Here is a 21,043-nt window from a genome sequence, read left to right on the forward strand (position 1 = left end):
ATAACTCTTTCCAAATTTGCATTTTTATGTGATTAACCATATTAATGGGGCTCCAAATTTCACCTGCAACTGGCAAAAGCTTTTTGTGTGTAGACTCATTATAAAGTAATAAGTTCATACATTACTTAGATGAACTAAGTTCATTTAGTTCTACAGACTAAAAGGGGAGGAGACTGAACAGGCTATAATGTTACAATACCTTGTTATGGGACTGAAGTATCTGTATGATGACTCTGGTATTAGGGTAATAGTTCTTGATAGAGAGCACCCTACAAAAATAACAAATATGCTCATTAGTGATATGCCATATCCAATGTCTTTATAATATAATTCAATTCAAAGTTAAGTTGATGTGTGGGTAAGCACAGGAAAACAGCACATTATAAGGTTCATTGTTACGATCTTTAATAGCACACACACGGAAGAGTGCTATGGTTTTAGTGACTTAGTAAATTAAATCTATGGAAAGGTAAGCTTTTGGTATTAACAGTGGTCTTCTGGGAGCAATTCTTGAGGAGGAAATAATCAGTTTCATATATTTTAGTCTTCAAACTCAAACACATTAATTACAGAAAAAAACAGAGACTGAATTGCTATCTATAGCTCAAAGTAGCTAACAGACTGTCTAATGCAACTTTCTTATTTTACAAATTAAGAAACTAAGATCTATCTTATATTTACTGCAAGTTACAAGTTCTCAGCCTTTTCTTGTTTCTTGTAGAGTCACCTTCAGCTATGTGTATTTATTTTGCTCTGGGGGCCAACAGTTCATCTGGGTTAGGTACAATGGCATTGCCCTCACAATGACAGTTTGAATCTCTTACCACAAATTGAGTTCCTGCTCACAGATAGTTCACAGTTCAAGATGGTAACACTAACCCTAGCCATCTTGAAAATACTGCCAATAGTCAAAAGCACATCATACTGAACCATGCACAATCTTTCACTAGGACTACTAGAGAAAAACCCCAGTAAATAAAGTCTACAAATAAGGTTCACAAACCACAAATGCCGTTTTTATTTTTGAGGGGCTGTTAGTTAGAATGGTGCTATCTGAACAGTTATCAGTTATTCGTATGCTTGCTTTTTAAATTTAGACAGCTATTATCCCTACAGAACTCCAGGAAAGTAAGTGGAGAAGCACACTGACACACAGTAAACTCTATTCTGACTTCCTTTTTCATACATCTGCACAGTCTCTGGGGCCAAAAAATAAGGCAGAAACCTGGAATATGATGAACCCTGTGCTGTGATACATGACATCTGTTTAGTCCTATGCACGGGGCTTTATTTTAAAAGAGGTAAAATTCAGATCAGCATTGGAGCATGTAAGACACAGTGCCAGCTTCTTACCTCATGATATTTGAAGTGTCTTCAGCATGTGAATCACTGCACAGAGGGTTGGCTATAATCAGGCATGCTTCTGCAGAGTCCACCTATTCTTCAAGATTAAACAGCAGCCACCTTGTTAATTATATATGGGAAATGCTCACGTGTTCCCCTTTGGGGTTTTCTTATGGTTTCATCATACAATTTCCAATAAGAAAGAGAGCACACTTGGGAAGGACTTGTGATAAGGATGTCTTTACATCAGAATCACAGTCCAGCAAATGCTGAAAGGGGCTGCACAGACGGACCAGGGTCTCCAACATAGATGTAGATTGCTTTAAAATGGAACAAGTGCATAATGATATTTTTCCTGTCATCCAGAAACATCAATTTATGACTAGTGATGAGTAATAAGATCTTTTTAAGCAACTTCCCATATATTTATTTACCTTTCAGAATAGCAAAAAAATTATTGAAGTGGCTCTTATAACCCCAAGTGGCAGGAAAGAGAAAGATTATACTGTGTTTGTCAATTTTTGCTTCAATTCTTTGTGTTGACTCTATAGATCTCTGCTTTAAAAAAACTGAACCTTTTGCTCCATATGATTGTGCGAAACCTAAAACATGAGAGGAAGTTGGCCTTGATCTTAAACGCAAGATGTCTTAGAGGGTTGGCTGTTGCTCATCTCTTTTAGTCTCAGCCTAATTGGGATCTCTGCTATTTTCCTTCGTGCCTTTCCTATCAGAGGGCATATCAGTGTGTTTAGGAGAAGCTGGTAAAAGCTGACAGACTCCTAGAAATCTGTCATCTGGTAAGAATCCCACTTGGATAGAAAGATTTAACACACTTCTGCTATCCACAACTTTTTCAGATCTCTTAGACTGATAACATAAAACTGTGCTAGATAGAGAATTTAGTGAAATTAAAAAATTTAAATATAAATGTAGGTAAATAGTGAGGTCTGCTTGGTATCTGTCAAGAAGGATCTGGAGGTCAATTACTAACATTTCTTTATGATCAGTTTTTAAAGTTGAAGAAGTCGTATTTCCCCCAATTCAAGAGTCTGGAGTAATCCTTTGGGAAGAGCAATACACACTATCGTCTTAATTGCTGCAGCTTAGGAAAATGACAAGGAGGAAAAGAACTAGATCTCACCGCAACTCGCCTCAGATCCTCCCACTTCAGTGCAGATCCAGAAATGAAAGTTGTATAGGCCATGTAGCACTTAAATATGGTTTCCAATTCCAAAGAAGGAGGAACCCTGGACAAAGAACATAGTGCCAGATACGGAAAAACAAGATTGGCTTTGGTTTAGAGATTGTTGTATTATTTAGTGCATTTAATAAAAACTCTAATCTTCTCTTGGAAGACATCCATCCTCCATTATTAATCCACGTCCTTAGGTGATGTAGATACCACTAGCCTAATTCCAGAAATGGGTCTGAAGCTCAGGGGTAATCAATCACAGAGACATGAAAAAACACAAATCAGATTAATGCAAAAAAAAAGGGGGGGGAATTACTAAGAACAAAGAAGTTCAGGATCAATGAAAACATTTCAATTATTCAAAAAGACATAGCATTCTAAAACAACTATGAATTTGATAAAATAGCTTCTAAATATACAAAAAATTTTAACAAAACAAGGGAAATAGATGAACCTGCCACTGTAATGACAGATTTCAATGCATCTCTCTCAATTACTGACAGATCAAGGAGAAAAAATAATCATCAAGTTTGATATTTATAAATTCTGCAAACAATATTTAGGATATCTAAGTTAAATTTTTTTCATCTTTATTGAGGCAAAACTGACAGTTAAAATTGTAAGATATTTAGTGTACAACATGATGATTTGATGTATGTATACATTGTGAAAGGATCCCTCCCATTATTTAATTAACACATCCATCACCTCACATATTTACCTTTTTGGGGGGTGATGACATTTAAATTCTACTCTCCTAGCAAATTTCAGTTATACAATACAGTGTTATCAACTATAGTCACCATGTTTTACATTAGATCCTCAGACTTTATTCGTCTTAAAACTGAAAGTCTGTATTCTTTTTACCAACCTCTCCCTATTTCCCCCAATCCCCAGACCCTGGCAAACCATCTTTCTACTTTCTGTTTCTGTAAGTGTGGCTTTTTTAAAAAAATTCCAGATGTAAGTGACACCATGTATTTGTCTTTTTCTCTCTGGCTTATTTCACCAGCTTATAATGCCTGCCAGGTTCATCCATGTTGTTGCAAGTGACAGGACTTCCTTCCTTTTTTAGGGCTGAATATTTTTAGGGCTGAATGATATTTCATATCATTCAAATATATATACCACATCTTCTTTATTCATTCATCCATAGATGGAAACTTAGGTTGTTTCCATATAATGGCTACTGTGAATAATTCTAATTTTCCTCAACAGCACACAAATATTTACCAAAATGATAATTTACTTGACCAATAAGGAAAGCCTCAACACACTGCAAAAAAAAAAAAAAAGCTGCTGTACATATAATGACCTCTGATCACAGTACAATTAAAGTAAAAGTTAATAACAAAAAAATTAAAAAATATTCATCATAGTTGGAAATTTTGAAAAACAGACTGCTAAAAATCTCATGAGCTATGAAGAAATTATAATGAAGTTTATAAAATTCTTAGAAATTAATTATGTGAAAACACTAAATATCTAAGTCTTTGGATACAATAAAAGCATGCTTTAGGGGAAAGTTACAGCTTTGGACATTAATATTGGAATAAACCCAAAGAAATAAGAAGAAAAGAGACAATAAACACAAGAGTGCAAACAGTGAAACAGAAAAGAAAAATAAAAGAGAGAAGATGAACAAAAACAAAGGCTGGTTCTTTGAAAAAAAAATCACTAATATAATAGGCAAAGCTGTAGTAAAATTGATGGAGAAAAAGAGAAGACAAAAATGACTCATAATATTGAAAGAAGATAAAAATACCTACAGGCAAAGTAGAGATTAAAAATAATAATCAAAGAATACAACAACCAACCAAATGCAACATCTTTTAAAACTTAGACAAAATAAACAAATTACTAAAAATAAATCTTACCAGAACTAACTCTAGAAGACTATTAAAGGAAATGAAGTTTAGTTTAAAATCTCTCAAAACGAAACAAAAATGAACAAAACACATACATAGACCCACACATTAAACAAAATTTTTAAAACCACCAGTTCTAAATGGTTTAGCAGGCAACTTCTACTGCACTTTCAAGCAACAAATAATCCCATTTTTATACAAAGTCTTTCAAACACCTTAAAAATAGAGAATGGTCCCCAACAAATACTACAAAGCCAAAATAACCATTATAGCAAAACTATTAATTTAATTCACCACATTAACAAATTAAAAATTACACAGCCACCTCAGATGCAGAGAAAAAATTGATTAAAATATCTTTTCACAGTTAAGAAATAAAACTCACGGTATGTTAGGAAGAGAAAAGAATATCCTTAACCAAATAAAGAGTATCTCTAAAATAAAAAGGATGGCCTTAGTGGGAAAATATTAGAAAAGTTTTCTTTAAAATGAGAAATGAAGAAGAGATACAACTATTGCTTTTTTCTCAACATTATATTTGATGTCTTAGCAAGAGCAATAAGAAAATAAAGATACACTGTACACATAATGATTAGAAAGGAAGAAATAAACTCTCTTTATCTGAACTAATATGATTATTTACATAGAAACCCCTAAACACTACAGAAAAATAAATAGAGGCTAATTTAACAATATGGATGAATGGAAGATTAATATACAAAGGTCAATTCTGGTTTTTCATACCAAAAGCAAACAAGTAGAAAATACAATAAGACACTATTTCAAATATATCAGAAAATATCAAGTACTTATAAATATATATGTCACATATATTTATTACATATATACATATGTAAAATTACATAATATATAATAAACATCAGCAAGCCTGGGAAATTATACAATATTATTGAGACACTAAATGAGATCTAAATAAGTAGACAACCATAGTATATTCAGAGTTAGAAAGAATTTGTAACACAAAGAATCAATTTTAAACCAAAGTTTCAATTAGATTCCTCCCATCAATTTCCACAGGGTTTTTCATAGTTCATGGTAAAATGATTATAAAATTTATATGAAAGATAAAGGGCCAAGAAGAGCTTGTCAACTATTGAAAAAAGAAGAGCAAGGGGGGAAAACCTGCCCTAAGATATATAAGGATTAATTATGAATCTTTAGCAATTAAAAAAGTATAGTATTAGTGCAGTAAGAGATAAATTGATTTAAAAAAACACAGAATAGACCTATTTATACTGGTAGCATGTCAGATCAGTGAGGGGAAAAGGGTTTATTCAATAACTAGCATTGATAAAATGGTTATCTATGGAAGAAGCTGAAGTTTTATTCATGCATCATGCCATAAAAAAAACAAATTCCAGTATAATTAGAGATTTAAACATCAAAAAAAAACTAAAAATTCTTAATAGGAAATGTAATTAAATATCTTTTAAATATTGGGATACGGAAAAATTCCTAAACAAGAACCAAAAAAATCATTAAATACAATTGAAATGATTGAAAATTTGAACTATAATAATATTAAAAACTTTTGAATATCAAAATATTTCTAATACTCAGTGAAGACAAGTTATAAACTGGAAAAATATAGTTACAATTCAGATCACTGATGAAGAGTTAGTGTCAAGAATACATTAAGCACTCCTAGAAATTAAATAAGAAAAACCCCACAAACAATCCAATAGAAAAACAGGTAAAATGCATGAATAGGCTTTTCACAGAAAGAGGAAACAAGTATGGCTAATAAACACGAAGAGAAACTACATACTTAGTGATAAGAGGCTATAAATCAAAACCATGATGAGATTCCACTTTACACTGATTCCACTGCAAAGATTAAAAAGTATGACCACACCAATTGTTAGAAAGAATGTAGATGTATAGCTACAGAAAGTCACTTACACATTGCTGATAAGCTTGAAAAATGGTGCAACCACTAGTAAAAAAATGATACTATCTCTTAAAAATGAACATTCACATTCTTCACACCATTAAACCACCCTCCCCCCACACACACATACACAGACACTCTTGCACAGGTCCACTAAGAGCCATACAGAAGCCATGTTAATAACAAAATTATTTCCAATAGAAAAATCTAGAAACAATGCAAATCACACCAAGAGTGGATAAATAAACTAAGGTTTACTCTGTCAATGAAATATCATATAACAGTAAACAACTACAGCAACACTCAGAAAAATGAGTGTATCTTAGAAATATAAAATGAGGAAAATCTAAGTACCACAAGATTCCATTGGTGTGATCTTCCTTCTGTAAGTTAAACATAGCTAAACATTTTAAGACTGTACATAATTGCAAGAAAACTACAGGAGAGATAAAGAATGATGATGATGTACAAAACAATTGAGAGAAGTATGAAATGTGGGTAGGATCATATAGTTAGATACGGGTTCTGTCCTAAATTTTGTCTTGATGGTGAGTTCATGTACTGGTGCTTAGAGCATTATTAAAAACAGCTACTTACAAAAACAAACAACCAAAATGTGCTTATGTATAAGTCAAGTACAAAGGCTGTTGTAAGAATTACGATAAATCCAATTCTAATTTCCCAACACTAAAGAAGAAAACTAAATCTAGTTATGTCATCCCTCTGCTGAAAGTCCTCCAAGAATTCAGAACTGACTTGGAGAAAAGGCAACTTCCTTAAAGCCAAAACCTTATAATAGACTATACAATACTTTTGTTATCTGGCCCACTATCAACTGCAATATTTGGAAATTCTCTGAACATGTCAATCCTCATGAGTAAAACTTCCCCTATTCCCTTAAAACATATGTGAACAAGTGAGAGCTTTGCAGGTTTTCATATATTAAACATCACTAGAGCTGGGGCCTTTGTTTTCAGGCATAGTAAACTAGGTAATTTCAGCCAACCTTCTACTAAGGATATATAAAAATGCTGGACGAAATATAAAAATATCTAATAAATCATGAAAGACATAACCAGACCGTGAAGAATTTCCAGGCCAAAATCTAGAAGAAATCAAGGTCTTGGAGGTTAAGTCCAGTCCCCCCACCCACCAAAGCATTTAGTAATTCAGAAGATACAGCTACCAAACTGAGCTAACATTCTGGTGATGTCATAAGGTAAGGGGTCCAAAAACTTCCAGCTCCCCTGACACACAAAATGAAGATTTTAGTAACTCCTCCAAATTTTAACCTGGCATAACAAAGGTATGCAGGCATAGAAGAAGTGTAAAATTGAATAAATTAGTTTTCAGATGTACTTTCATTCTGAGTTTGTCACCTGGGTAGTACAGTGAACCTCGAGCATTGAATTTGGATTTACGTGGTCCTAAGGCACAAGTGCCCCATTGTACTTGGAAGAAGTAAATAAATATCCTCTCTGGGGGCTTCCCTGGTGGTGCAGTGGTTGAGAATCTGCCTGCCAATGCAGGGAACATGGGTTCGAGCCCTGGTCTGGGAAGATCCCACATGCCGTGGAGCAACTAGGCCTGTGAGCCACAATTGCTGAGCCTGCGCGTCTCCGCAACAAGAGAGGCCGCGATAGTGAGAGGCCCGCGCACCACGATGAAGAGTGGCCCCCGCTTGCCACACTAGAGAAAGCCCTCGCACAGAAACTAAGACCCAACACAGCCATAAATAAATAAATAAAATTTTAAAAAAAATCCTCTCTGGAAGAATGTAATATTTTTCTAGGCTACAAGTTATTTCTATAAATATTTTTTAATAGAAGAATAAGCACATAATCTAAGACAAAAAAGCACACAAAGAAAAGAAGATACTATGTGTAACAACCAGTGGAAACGACAGACAAGAAAAACCAAAGACTTAAGACACTGAATTATGGGACACAAACTACAACATAATTATGTTTATTTTACTGAAATAAATAAAAGGTAACCTTGGAAACACAAGAAACTATGAAAACAGAGAATATTTGATAAAGAACCAAATATAAATTCCAGAACTGAAAAACACAATAACTCAAATTAAAAACTCAATGAATGAGTTTGTAAATAGATTAAACACAGATAAAGAGAGAAGTAGGGGCTTCCCTGGTGGCGCAGTGGTTGAGAATCTGCCTGCCGATGCAGGGGACACGGGTTCGAGCCCTGGTCTGGGAGGATCCCACATGCCGCGGAGCAACTGGGCCCATGAGCCACAACTACTGAGCCTGTGTGTCTGGAGCCTGTGCTCCGCAACAAGAGAGGCCACGACAGTGAGAGGCCCGCACACTGCGATGAACAGTGGCCCCCGCTTGCCACAACTAGAGAAAGCCCTCGCACAGAAATGAAGACCCAACACAGCCAAAAATTAATTAATTAATTAATTAATTTTTTTAAAAAAATGAGAGAAGTAGGAACCTGGAAGGTAGTTCAGAATAAAGTATCCAGAATGTAATACAGAGATACAAAAAAGAGGAGAAATACAAAACAGAGGGTAAGAAATATATTTGGCACAGTAACAAAAGGACTAACATACTTATAACTGAATTCCCAGAAAAGGAGGAGAAAGAACATAGTGACAAGGGCAATATTTGAAGAAATTATTGAGAATCTTCCAGAAATGGTGGAAAACACCAACCCCAAGACTCAGGAAGACTCATGAATACTAAGCACAATAAATTATCAGAAATTCAAAACTACACACATCATAGTAAATGTATAACATACTTTCACATTAAGTACAATACATAATTTTTTTAAGAAGATAATTCATTAAAGAAGATAGTTTAACAGACTTCTTTAACAGCGACAACAAAAGCCAGAAATCAACAGAATAATACTTTCATGGTTCTTAAGGATAAAATGCAGCAGCTTAGAACTCTATATCCATAAAATTATCTTTCAAGAATGAAAAGAAAATAAAGATGTCCTTACATTAAAAAAAAAAAAGAGCTTGTCACTGGCAGATCTGCACTTAATTTAGGATAAAAATGGCCAAAAAGAAGCATAATAGAAAATAATAGGAAGAAGAATATGTATATATTAAATCACCTTACTGTATACCAGAAACTAACACAACGTTGTAAATCAACTATATTCTAATTTAAAAAATGGGCAAGATAACAGCCATTTCATAAGAGGGAACCCAAATGGCTTATACATATGAATATATGCTTGGCCTCATTACTAATCAGAAAAATGAGATTATAAACCACAATAAGATACACTGTCTTGCAAAACACTATCCCAAAGAACAGCTAAAACTAAAAAGACTGACGTTTCTAAGTGTTAGGTAGGATGGGAAGCTACATTTCCAAGCGGTAGTAAGGCTGTATGGTGAAAGGAGCTCTCAGGGCTGCTGGTGGAAGTGCAGACCAGAAAAAGCATTTTGAATGACTGACAGTTCTGTTACAGGAAGATTTACTACCCTGCAATTTAATGCCTGGGGACCAGGACACATATATAAGAATTTTCAAAGCAACATTCTTCATAATAGCCAAAATTGAATGGATTAAGAAAAATTGTGGTGTATTCATATAATGGAATGCTCTACTACACAGAAATGAAAATGAATAGGTGCAGCTACACCCAGCTGCAACAAGGATGAATCTTACAAACACAACATTGAGGTAAATAAATTTATATTCCATTTACGTGAATTTAAAAACAGGAAAAACTTAAGTATTCTAAATAAACACAGGAGATAGGACAATTAATAAATGTAAGATATAAAGTCAAAATCATAATTATCTCTAGGGACTAAAGATTGGGTTATAATTGGGGAGGGTTTTCCTGGGGTGTTGGCAATAGAATATATCTTGATTTGGGTGGTGGTTACATGGGTGTTCACTTCACAGTAATTCATTTTAATGTATATTGTAATTCTATGTAATTTTCTTTCTGAGTTATAATTTGGGATAAAGAGTTTTAAACATACTGCTTAATTATTACCTTGCTATTTTAAAAATAAATGTAAGTTCTAAGATATTTTTTCTATGCTCCAGTGACTCCTGTGCAACTCTTGGGAATTTTTCACTCAACTTTTGTTCTTATGAGATTATTTAATGCTGAAAAAGTTGGAAAATATTTATTGCTATGCATGTGATATATCTATTGGAAAATATTTAATGATAGACATATAAAAAGCAGGCGATCATTAAGTACTGGAAAAAAATTTGAGGAAATGTACTGTTATCAAAGACCAACATTTATTAGCCATAATGATATAAACGCTGTCGCTGTAATTACAAATTAGAAGATAACTATAATGGAACAACTGAAGAAGGGAAAGGTGCAGCGGGCTGAATAATACACATCTGCAAAATATCAGGTGATGAATAAATACTGTGTACAACTGAGGAGTCAAAAGAGTGATAAAACGTAGATTTAAACTTAGAAGAAACAGTTATCTCTGAGCAGTAAGACTGGAAAAATAGGAAGGGGTTAAATATTTGGTGATAAGTGTTCTGCTATTTGATGTGTAAGTTATGTTCATATATTACTTTCTGGAATAGTACTATCTTCTGGATTCCTACACGGATCTGCCCCATCCCTCAACAACTGCTGAATTAGGTGACCCTTACATCAGCGGTCCACAACCTTTCTGGCACCAGGGACCGGTTTCATGGAAGACAATTCTTCCATGGACGGGAGGTGGGGCGGTGGACGGCTCAGGCGGTAACGTGAGCGATGGGGAGCGGCTGTAAATACAGATGAAGCTCCGCTCGCTCGCCGGCCGCTCACCTCCTGCTGTGCGGCCCGGTTCCTAACAGGCTGAGGACAGGTGGGGTGAGGACCCCGGCCTTACGTGTTATGACAACGTGCCTGTGTGTACATGATTTTCATTTACCCTGATCAGCATTATTGTACCTTTCCAATCTGAGAACTGATATCTTTTTTTCAACTCTAGAAAGTTTTCGTCTTTTCATTTGATTGTGAAAAACTGCACATATACAAAGTGTATAGGATGTATGCATTCAATATAAAGAATAATAAATCAATATTTATGTACCCACTCAGGCACAATAACAATACAAATTACTCAAGGAAATAAATATCTCATCATTGTTCATTGTTGTATATTCTCTAAGCCTAGTTATCTGGCTCTTTTGGATGTTTTGAGAGCTATATAATATCAATTTTTTTTTCTGTTAATTTAGCCATAGTTAGTTTTCGTTGCATGCTACTACTTATCCTGAATTATAGAAACATAAATTAATATTTTACCTTTATGACATTTCAGAACATAATATCTTGGATATTGTTTTGCTTTAAATAATAAGCAAGTAACCAAAGAAAGAAAAGTGTTAATTTCTGTATCAGTTACCCAGGTTTGCACAAAATCTGGCACAACCTTTGTGGCTTAAAGTAATGAGTTATTATTTCTTGAAATTCTCTGTTTTGACTGGGCTCAGCTCAGTCAGTCTTCTGCTCCATGCGGTTTTGTTGCAGACATGACTCTGTTTAGCGGAGAGCTCTAGTGGGCCAGAACCTCTGAGATGGCATCACTTACAGGTCTGTTGCCTCAGCTGGGCTTCTGGAGGAGCCGGCAGCTGAAATGGGCCTCCTCCCCCTAGAGGAGGAGGTGAACTTCTTACATAGTGGTCCAGGGTTTCAAGACACTGAGCGCAGAAGGTAACAGGCTCCTTATGGGTTGGTCCTTTAACTGGCTCAGTCATTTACACATGTTTCATTGGTTAAAATGAGTCAAAAGGCCAGCCCAGATCAATAGAAGGGAAGCTAGAAGACTCCACTTTTGGTGGGAGGAGGGAGAATATGTGTAAACATTTGGGAGGGGTTTCTGGTAGCCATCTTTTAAAAAACAATCTACCACAGTCTTCCCTCTGCTGAATTCTATTTCTCAAGTTAACTCAAAGGCCAGCACAGGTTTATTGAGAGGAGCAGCATGAATGTACAGTAAGGAAAGGTAATGTGAACCTCTGCACCAAAGGAAAATCCACCGCAATCACAGACTGTGATAATTGCTTTAAAGCAAATAGATGGGGTGATGAGATAGGAGGATTAGAAGACGTTAATTTAGATAACTTGGCCAGGGAAGGACTCTGAGTGCTGGGAGATGAAAATAAATCAGTCACATAAAGCAGAAGAGCTTTTGAGCAGAAAGAACAGATCAATAAAGTAGCCTTTACAGAAGTTCAGGAGAGACAAGATAGGAACTTTGAATAGGGTTGTGAGAGGAGAGACAAAAATGGTAGAATTAGGATTTATGTAGGAGATGCAATTGATGACGAACGTGTACACAGGGTTTGAGGGAGACAGTAAAGTCAAAGACAACGCCCAGTTTTCTGTTTTAAGGACCGGCATTGATGAGGTCCCACTTGCTGAAACAGGAAAAGCTGTTTCCTTTCCTTCTTGTTTTTTAATTTTTAATTTTTTAATTTGCCTTGTGAGATGTAAATGTTGGACATTAAATCATGAGCTTACTTTTGAAAATGTTGAGTCTGAGGGGTCTTTGAAACACTGGGCTGGAAATACCCAGGAAGCAATTAGTTGTGTGACTATGAAGCCACAGAGAATGTCTAGTGGGGGACATCAGTTTTGGAGTCTTCAGAGTATAGATGTAATTGACAAAATTCTAGATAGACACTTCCAACATTTTGTACCATTTAAGAAATTTCATTCATTACCTTGACGAGTACCTACAATAACCTACATTAGGCTATGAAAATACATCAGCAGATAAAAGAAGTTACTTTCCACACATTTAATGATTTCCTCTTTGTCTCAGCTGGGTTACAATTATTAGCCTCTTATCACTGGTTTAAGCACTTTGGGTTTTTTTTTGTTTGTTTGTTTGTTTTACTATTTTTTAAGTAAGAATTCAAGTAATACACAAATTATTGAACAGACAGGCATGACAGTGATTCTGAAGCAGAACTCTTGGCTGTCTGTCAACAGCACCATAAAGAAATTCAAAATGCTTACTGGTTATCTCACACCTGAGAGCCCAAGGTAACGGTGGGTTGAAGGTGTCAGAATGTAAAGAGTGTACAGTGTTCAACTATGAAATGCGTGAAGGCCGAGGTGATCCGATAGGCAATCCTGGATAAAATCAAAATGCCATTTCATATCTGGGTGACTTATTTAGTGAGTGACGTCTGGATAACGGATTGACCATTTGGAAAAAAATAAAGAAGTTAGTTCCCTACACATTACACAAAGTCAATTCTAGAGAGCTTAAATATAAAACATTTCAATATGAAAACCTAAAAATGCTAGAGAGATAGTTACTTAATTCTAGGACACAGGGGTCTAAGAATGTCAGAGAAGCAGAAAGCCAAAAGGAAAGAGTGGATGGATTACAGTCCATGTAAATCGGCTGCTTCTGTATTCGATTTACGACAAAAGCATGCATAAAGATTAAAAAGCAAAGGGAGAGGAAAAAACATTTACAACGTATGACACAAAGCAGCTAATATAAAAATATAATGAGTGCTTAAAAGTCAGCAAAGTAACAGAGGACCCTCCTCATAGAAAAGAGGATAAAAGAAACGAAGAGCCACTTCAAAAAAACCGCGAACCATCAAAACACACAAAAATTGCTCAATCTCATTAGGAACCGAAATTATAAAATAGAACAGTTAGAAACCATGTTGCCTACTTAAAACTCTTTTTGTATTAAATAGGCATTTCCCAGTGCTTCACTGGGAAAAACATCTGGCAAGATATATTTTCAGAGTTTAACTCTGGTCATGAACTGCTTTTTCCTTACTTATTGCTTACTATTATTTCCGAATTTTAAAAATTAATACCGCAAGGGCAATTTTCTTCCATTAGAAATATTCACACATATTTCAAGTATTCCCTGCCCACGGGTCATACAGATACACTTACTCTCCCAGGAAAACAATCTCAGTATTGATCTCCCCTGCCTTATGGCGGAGAAAATTCCTCAGGAAAGCCGTCACACTGTCCACAGTGATGTTTCCACAGACCACAATGAACCTAGAAAGTGAAAACATGGGAGGTGGATCATCCCAGGAACAAAAGTATCTTCCTGTCTAGATTTAAAGATGGACAATTAGCTTAAACTTAGTTTGAAATAAAAGTTGGTATTTGATACCTCATTGTAGTTTTGATTTGCATTTCTCTAATGATTAATGATGTTGAGCATCCTTTCGTGTGCTTGTTGGCAATCTGTATATCTTCTTTGGAGAAATGTCTATTTAGGTCTTCTGCCCATTTTTGGATTGGGTTGTTTGTGTTTTTGATATTGAGCTGCATGAGCTGCTTGTACATTTTGGAGATTAATCCTTTGTCAGTTGCTTCGTTTGCAAATATTTTCTCCCGTTCTGAGGGTTGTCCTTTCGTCTTGTTTATGGTTTCCTTTGCTGTGCAAAAGCTTTTAAGTTTCATTAGGTCCCATTTGTTTATTTTTGTTTTTATTTCCATTTCTTTAGGAGGTGGGTCAAAAAGGATCTTGCTGTGATTTATGTCATAGAGTGTTCTGCCTATGTTTTTCTCTAAGAGTTTTATACTGTCTGGCTTTACATTTAGGTCTTTAATCTATTTTGAGTTTACTTTTGTGTATGGTGTTAGGAAGTAAGTCAGAAAGAGAAAAACAAATACCGTATGCTAACACATATATATGGAATCTAAAAAAAAAAAAAAGGTTCTGAAGAACCTAAGGGCAGGACAGGAATAAAGATGCTGACGAAGAGAATGGACTTGAGGACACGGGGAGGGGGAAGGGGAAGCTGGGACGAAGTGAGAGAGTGGCATGGACATATATACACTACCAGATGTAAAGTAGGTAGCTAGTGGGAAGCAGCTGCATAGCACAGGGAGATCAGCTCGGTGCTTTGCAATGACAATGACGTAGAAGGGTGGGAGGGAGACATAAGAGGGAGGGGATATGGGGTTATATGTATGCATATAGCTGATTCACTTTGTCATACAGCAGAAACTAACACAACATTGTAAAGCAATTATACTCCAATAAAGATGTTAAAAAAAAAAGTTGGTATTTGTTCCACCTAGATTTTAAACTTAGAAACACCAAGGACTGCATCTCCAATATACAAAAGGAGCATCAGATTTCTGTAGGGAATGATTCCACACATTTGAATTACACATAGCTTTTCAGGCATTTAAGGATAACTATCATAACTGCTAGATTTTTCTCGGTTATTTATAATTTATAATGGAGTTGCACGTGTGTTAATTTCACTTGATTTTCCACTTGACTCCTGATTGGCTGGTGTCATCCTTTTTCACTGAGGAACGACTGAGCTCAGAATGGCTCACTGATTTTCCCATAGTCAAATACTATGGCTGAGGCAGCACCAGAATCTAGGTTATTTCGGTTTATCTTCTGCATCTAAAATTATCTAGTACTCACAAAAAAAGTGAGTCCAATGGAGAGACATCTAGGACAGGTCCACAAATCTATGCATGTAACTTCTATGGTGAAAAATAGCTGTCAATTTCCTTAGGCTTCATATACATAAAGAAGCTATTTTCCTCCCATTCGTCATGTAAGAAAACTGAAAGCGTAATTTTAGCCTAAGTTAAACTTATTATTTTCCAGACCTCATTGGCCTATTTAGCATGTGTGAGATGAACTGGGTTAGACTTTGGCTTATCTAGCTTATTTCATTGTTTTCAATATTTGCTTTTCATTCATTTCATTTTGTTACCTTCCTCTTCATACTCCTGGATCAATGTTGGTTTTTATCCAACTGTGTTAAGACATCACTCCAAAGGAGTTTATCTCCACTGCGCCTCTTTCCTCTACAGCAGGTAAGAGACTAAATAAAAAAGAATCACTTTGAATTTAAGATTTTCAATTCCTTATCTTCTTCTTAGGTATGAAAAATCATAGTGGCAATGAAGGTAACATATATCCACAGAGAAATAGAGTAAAAACAACTCTAAATCCACTTCGCTCCCGGGAACAAACAGCTATGGCATGGACAGACAGGTGATCTGTGAAGGACTGGAGGACAGGCTGAAGCCCCTCCTCACTCTAGCAAACCTCTTCCCATGGATGAGCTTTAGGGGAGTTTGGGCTAAGACAACTGAATTGAATTATTTTAAATTCGAACTGTGACTTTAATTTGATCTATTATGTAAAGTTAGCCATGAGTCAACCACATGGTTAAAATGAATAAGACAATCAGTAATGGATATAAGAGAACAGTCTGAGATAAGGAATGTACAAATATTGGCACAATCAGCATGTGACACCGAATGACAACATATCTGTCATTCTAGTTTATTTAATCCTCTTATGAGCATCTAGATGGTAGTGTGTATCGAGTAGCAAATATCTTCTCATGGTATTTATTCCAGCACGGCCCTCTTTAGTGAAAGAGGACCTTGCCAATATATCCACCTAGGCCAGGCAATAGTGTTTCGAAAGAGAGAGTGACTTAGTAGAATACTTCAAACTGTAGAAATCATACTTGAAAGCTACTTACTTCTTTCCTTTGACCACTTCATAGGAACTGGTGTATTTCCTCTTGTTACCAAAAAGTTCCACCATTTCAGGGACGTAGTTCGCAAACAGAACCTAAAATGATCGGCAAATAAAACCTGAGGTCTCATTACTTCCAAGGATACTCCAAAATTCCAAGATTACAAAGGAAAAAGCAGGTACGTAAAACTTTCTCTCTTCTAAGAAAGGCATGACTGGGAACTGTGCTTTTAAAGGCAGACCAATTTTCTTCCTTACTTCAGCCTTTGGATTTGGTTAAAATTTAATAAAATGCTTTTTCATCTTTCAAAAAGATGAAAGCAAAGACAAGCAGTAAGGCAACCTCCCCACCCATTTTGTCCTCTCATCACTTCTAACTGCCCTTCTGACTCTTTCACTTGATACTATTTGGGGCTTGGGGAAAAAATAAAGCATATGGGACAGAGTAGGGTTAAGGGAAAATGACAGAAATGAGGGGATGTAACAATGATGTGGACAGGGGGATATCAGAAAGGTAGAGTGGAGAACTCGGCCATGGTTATTAAGGAATTGACATTAAAGTCACTATAAGAAAAGGAGGCTTCCTTTGTCCTTGACACACTCCTGAACCAAGCACAGATGTTCACTTATCTGTAGTAAAGTGCTGGTTTAGAGAGAGTTTACTCATTTGGGCTGGAAAGAACACAACTTCCTGCAGATCAAATCTCAAATCCCCTTCCTCTTTGGAAGAAAGACTATAATCCGATGGGCAAAAGATGAAGGAAGATGCAGTTGCTCAAATCAATGCTGAGGCTAATTAGGAAAGTCTGCTCTCCTTTGTCTACCACCCTCATCCCTGGCAATTGAACAATTACATCATGTGCTCCAGGGGATGCAGTTTGGAAAATATGGGATTCATATATCTCTTCATTTTCATTTGACACCCGCTCTGAATAATGCAACATTCACTCTCAAACCGATTTCACTTTGTTTCTCACCATTAACCAAATGTTTTTGGTTTATGTAGCTATATTCAAAAGATATAAAAATATTCTTCACCAAACTCCCCAGGGTGAAGACCATGATGAAGGTCCGTCCTAGGGATGTCTTGGCTACCACATCTCCAAAGCCGACAGTCGACGCCGTTGCCATGACCAGGTAAATGGACTCAAAATATGAAATATTCTGTGAATTTCTACCTTTGAGCCAGGGATCACCAGAATTTTCCACCTGTCCAAAGAGAGAGGACTCAGGAAAGGTCTCTGAATGGAATCCAAGGGAAAGTTTATAAAGAATAAGCACAACTTTCGATTTGTTTCATTTAATTCAATCCAAATGAAAGAGTAAATGATTCCCAGGTCGCTGTGAAGGGTTTGCAGACTGTGGGTAGTAACTGTGAAGTCTTGTTTCCCTTCATGGTGATTACTGCTCAAATCTGAGGGGTGTGTAGCCTGAGCCCACAATGGAGATGCTCAATGGGGGGGATGGCTGACACCTCTTTTCCTGTGGGGACATCCTCCCATCCTGGAGCCACGGGATTCAGAGGCTGTCAGACTGAGCAATTATTATTCACCCTCATTTTACACCAATCAGGATCATCATGAAGGAAAGCAGCACTTAAATGGGCACTTCATCTCAGTGAGCTTAAGCGCATGAATGCTGGAGTCTCAGGAAGAGCAAACAAGTTTTGCAGATTACTTTCCTCTCTCCCTGCAAAAATCTTTTCAGTGATAAAAAAGAAACTCTGAAATAAGCTACGAGGATATACTGTACAATATGGGAAATATAGCCTATATTTTATAGTAACTATAAACAGAGTATAACCTTTAAAAATTGTGAATCACTATATTGTACACCTGTAACATATAATATTGTACATAAACTATACTTCAAATTAAAAAAAAAAGAAACTCTGGAAAAATCTTCCTCTGATTTTCCCCCTAAGTCTTCACATTTTAAGAAACCTAGGTTTATCTGATTTTTTTTTTTTACATTAAACAAAGAGTAACTTAGGCAATGGCATTACACTTTATAGAATATATGTATAAATTTATACATATATATCATTTGTTATGATATATAAAACAAACATTAATTATATAGCATATATACAAAATTTCCTTTGTGTTTCCGTTTTTAGACATTTTTTTCCCAAGATAGTACTTATTTCCTAGATGTTTTCCATTTCCATTTTTCCACGAGAGACGGTAAAACGCTAGAGATGGCTAGGGAAAGTAGGTTTTTTGTTTTGTTGCTAAGAACCAGAACGAAAACTAGAAATAATGTACTTTGCTTAGGTATTCGATCACCTTTTTAAAGTGGTGTGCCAACTGCTGCCTCCTTCTTAAGTTGGATGAGTAGGTTAAGAGTGTGGGCTCCTCTAATACTCCACTCCCAAATAAGGAGATTGCATGTCTATACTTAACTCTCAGGGCTGGCAGTAGATTTGGTTGCAAAGTCTACTAATCAGCTTCCACGGATCTGGAGCCTTTACTGCTTTCTAAGATTATTGTACTGTAAGAAAACCAAGTTTAAATCACACAGATAAAACTCCTAGAGGAAGACATAGGCAGAACACTCTTTGACATAAATCGAAGCAATAGTTTTTTGGATCTGTCTCCTAAAGCAAAGGAAATAAAAATAAAACTAAACAAATGGGACCTAATTAAACTTAAAAGCTTTTGCACAGTGAAGGAAACCATCTACAAAATGAAACGACAACTTACTGAATGGGAGAAAATATTTGCAAATGATATGACCGATAAGGGGTCAATATCCAAAATATATAAACAGTTCCTACAATTCAACATCAAAAAAACAAACAAAAAAAAACAATTAAAAAATGGGTCAAAGACCTGAAGAGACATTTTTCCAAAGAGGACATGCAGATGGCCAACAGGCACATTAAAAGATGCTCAACATCATTAATCATGTTGCAAATCCAAACCACAATGAGATGTCATCTCACACCTGTCAGAACAGCCATCATCAAAAAAAACACAAATGACAAATGTTGGTGAGGATGTGGAGAAAATGGAATCCTCCTACACTGTTGGTGGGAATGTAAATTGGTGCTGCCACTGTAAAAAACAGTATGGAGGTTCCTCAAAAAATTAAAACTAGAACAACTATATGACCCAGCAGTTCCACTCCTGGGTATATATCTGAGGAAAAAAACCCTAAAAAACACTAATTCAAAAAGATACATGCAACCCAATGTTCACAGCAGCATTATTTACAATTGCCAAGATAGGGAAGCAACCTAAGTGTGCAACAACAGATGAATGGAAAAAGATGTGGTATATATATATACAATGAAATACTACTCAGCCATAAAAAAGAATGACATTCTACCATTTGCAGCAACATGGATGGACTTGGACGGTACTATGCTAAGTGAAATAAGTCAGATAGAGAAAGATAAATACTGAATGATCTCATATGTGGAATCTAAAAAATACAACAAACTAATGAATATAACAAAGAATGAATAGATTCACAGATATAGAGACAAACTAGTGGTTACCAGTGGGGAGAGGAAAGGGGTGAGGGGCAATATAGGGTTAGGGGAGTAAGAGGTACAAACTATTAGGTATAAAATAAGCTACAAGAATATATTATACATCATGGGGAATATAGCCAATATTTTGTAATAACTATAAGTGGAGTATAACCTTTAAAAACTGTGAATCACAATATTGTACACTGTAACATATAATACTGTACAGCAACTATACTTCAATTTTAAAAATCATATATATGATATATATACTATAATATATATGTATATACATATGTGTGTATATATTTTTTTTTCCAGGAGTTGAAGTGTTGCTTGGGACAGTTTGCTTTAAGCTAAAACCCCATAGTGTCTTGTAAACATCTTAGCACAGGGCTTCCATCATACCCTTGTACAACATGTTTTACAAACTGAAACTAAACTTATTTTAACCTAGAAATCTCCTTCACAGTAAGTTACATAACCCTTTCCCATTTAACTCACCCTCTTTGGAAGTACTGCTTTAGTGCTGCAAACCCCTCCCCACTCCTAAGACCTGTGAGCTCCTGCTGGTCTACCTGGCCACCCTGCTCTTGCCCTGGACCATGTTAGCGTCGACCCTCAGCCCCAGATGGGAAATAACTTAAAGATGAAGGATTATGGGCCAATGTGAATATACTGAATTGTTACCTATTTTTAATGTCACATTTCAAAACTGAAACTTTACACTTTTAAACCTTACGTTTCAACCTTAGGTGAGCTGTGCTAC

At 35.8% G+C, this 21,043-nt stretch overlaps 1 protein-coding gene across 1 annotated transcript in view; it reads right to left on the reverse strand.

The window, feature by feature from the left end:
* The window catches only part of KCNU1 (potassium calcium-activated channel subfamily U member 1), a 135,178-nt gene that overhangs the window by 91,305 nt on the left and 22,830 nt on the right, over nucleotides 1–21,043 (reverse strand). Inside the window, exons 8-13 of the mRNA XM_007170105.2 lie at nucleotides 17,835–18,005; nucleotides 16,801–16,892; nucleotides 14,213–14,323; nucleotides 2,486–2,591; nucleotides 1,354–1,436; nucleotides 200–269 (exon numbers count right to left, since the gene is read on the reverse strand). Of these exons, the coding sequence (XP_007170167.1) occupies nucleotides 200–269; nucleotides 1,354–1,436; nucleotides 2,486–2,591; nucleotides 14,213–14,323; nucleotides 16,801–16,892; nucleotides 17,835–18,005 (633 nt within the window). The remainder of the gene's footprint in view (nucleotides 1–199; nucleotides 270–1,353; nucleotides 1,437–2,485; nucleotides 2,592–14,212; nucleotides 14,324–16,800; nucleotides 16,893–17,834; nucleotides 18,006–21,043) is intronic.

Source organism: Balaenoptera acutorostrata, chromosome 21, assembly GCF_949987535.1.
Source record: "Balaenoptera acutorostrata chromosome 21, mBalAcu1.1, whole genome shotgun sequence".
In the NCBI taxonomy this organism is placed as follows: Eukaryota; Metazoa; Chordata; class Mammalia; order Artiodactyla; family Balaenopteridae; genus Balaenoptera; species Balaenoptera acutorostrata.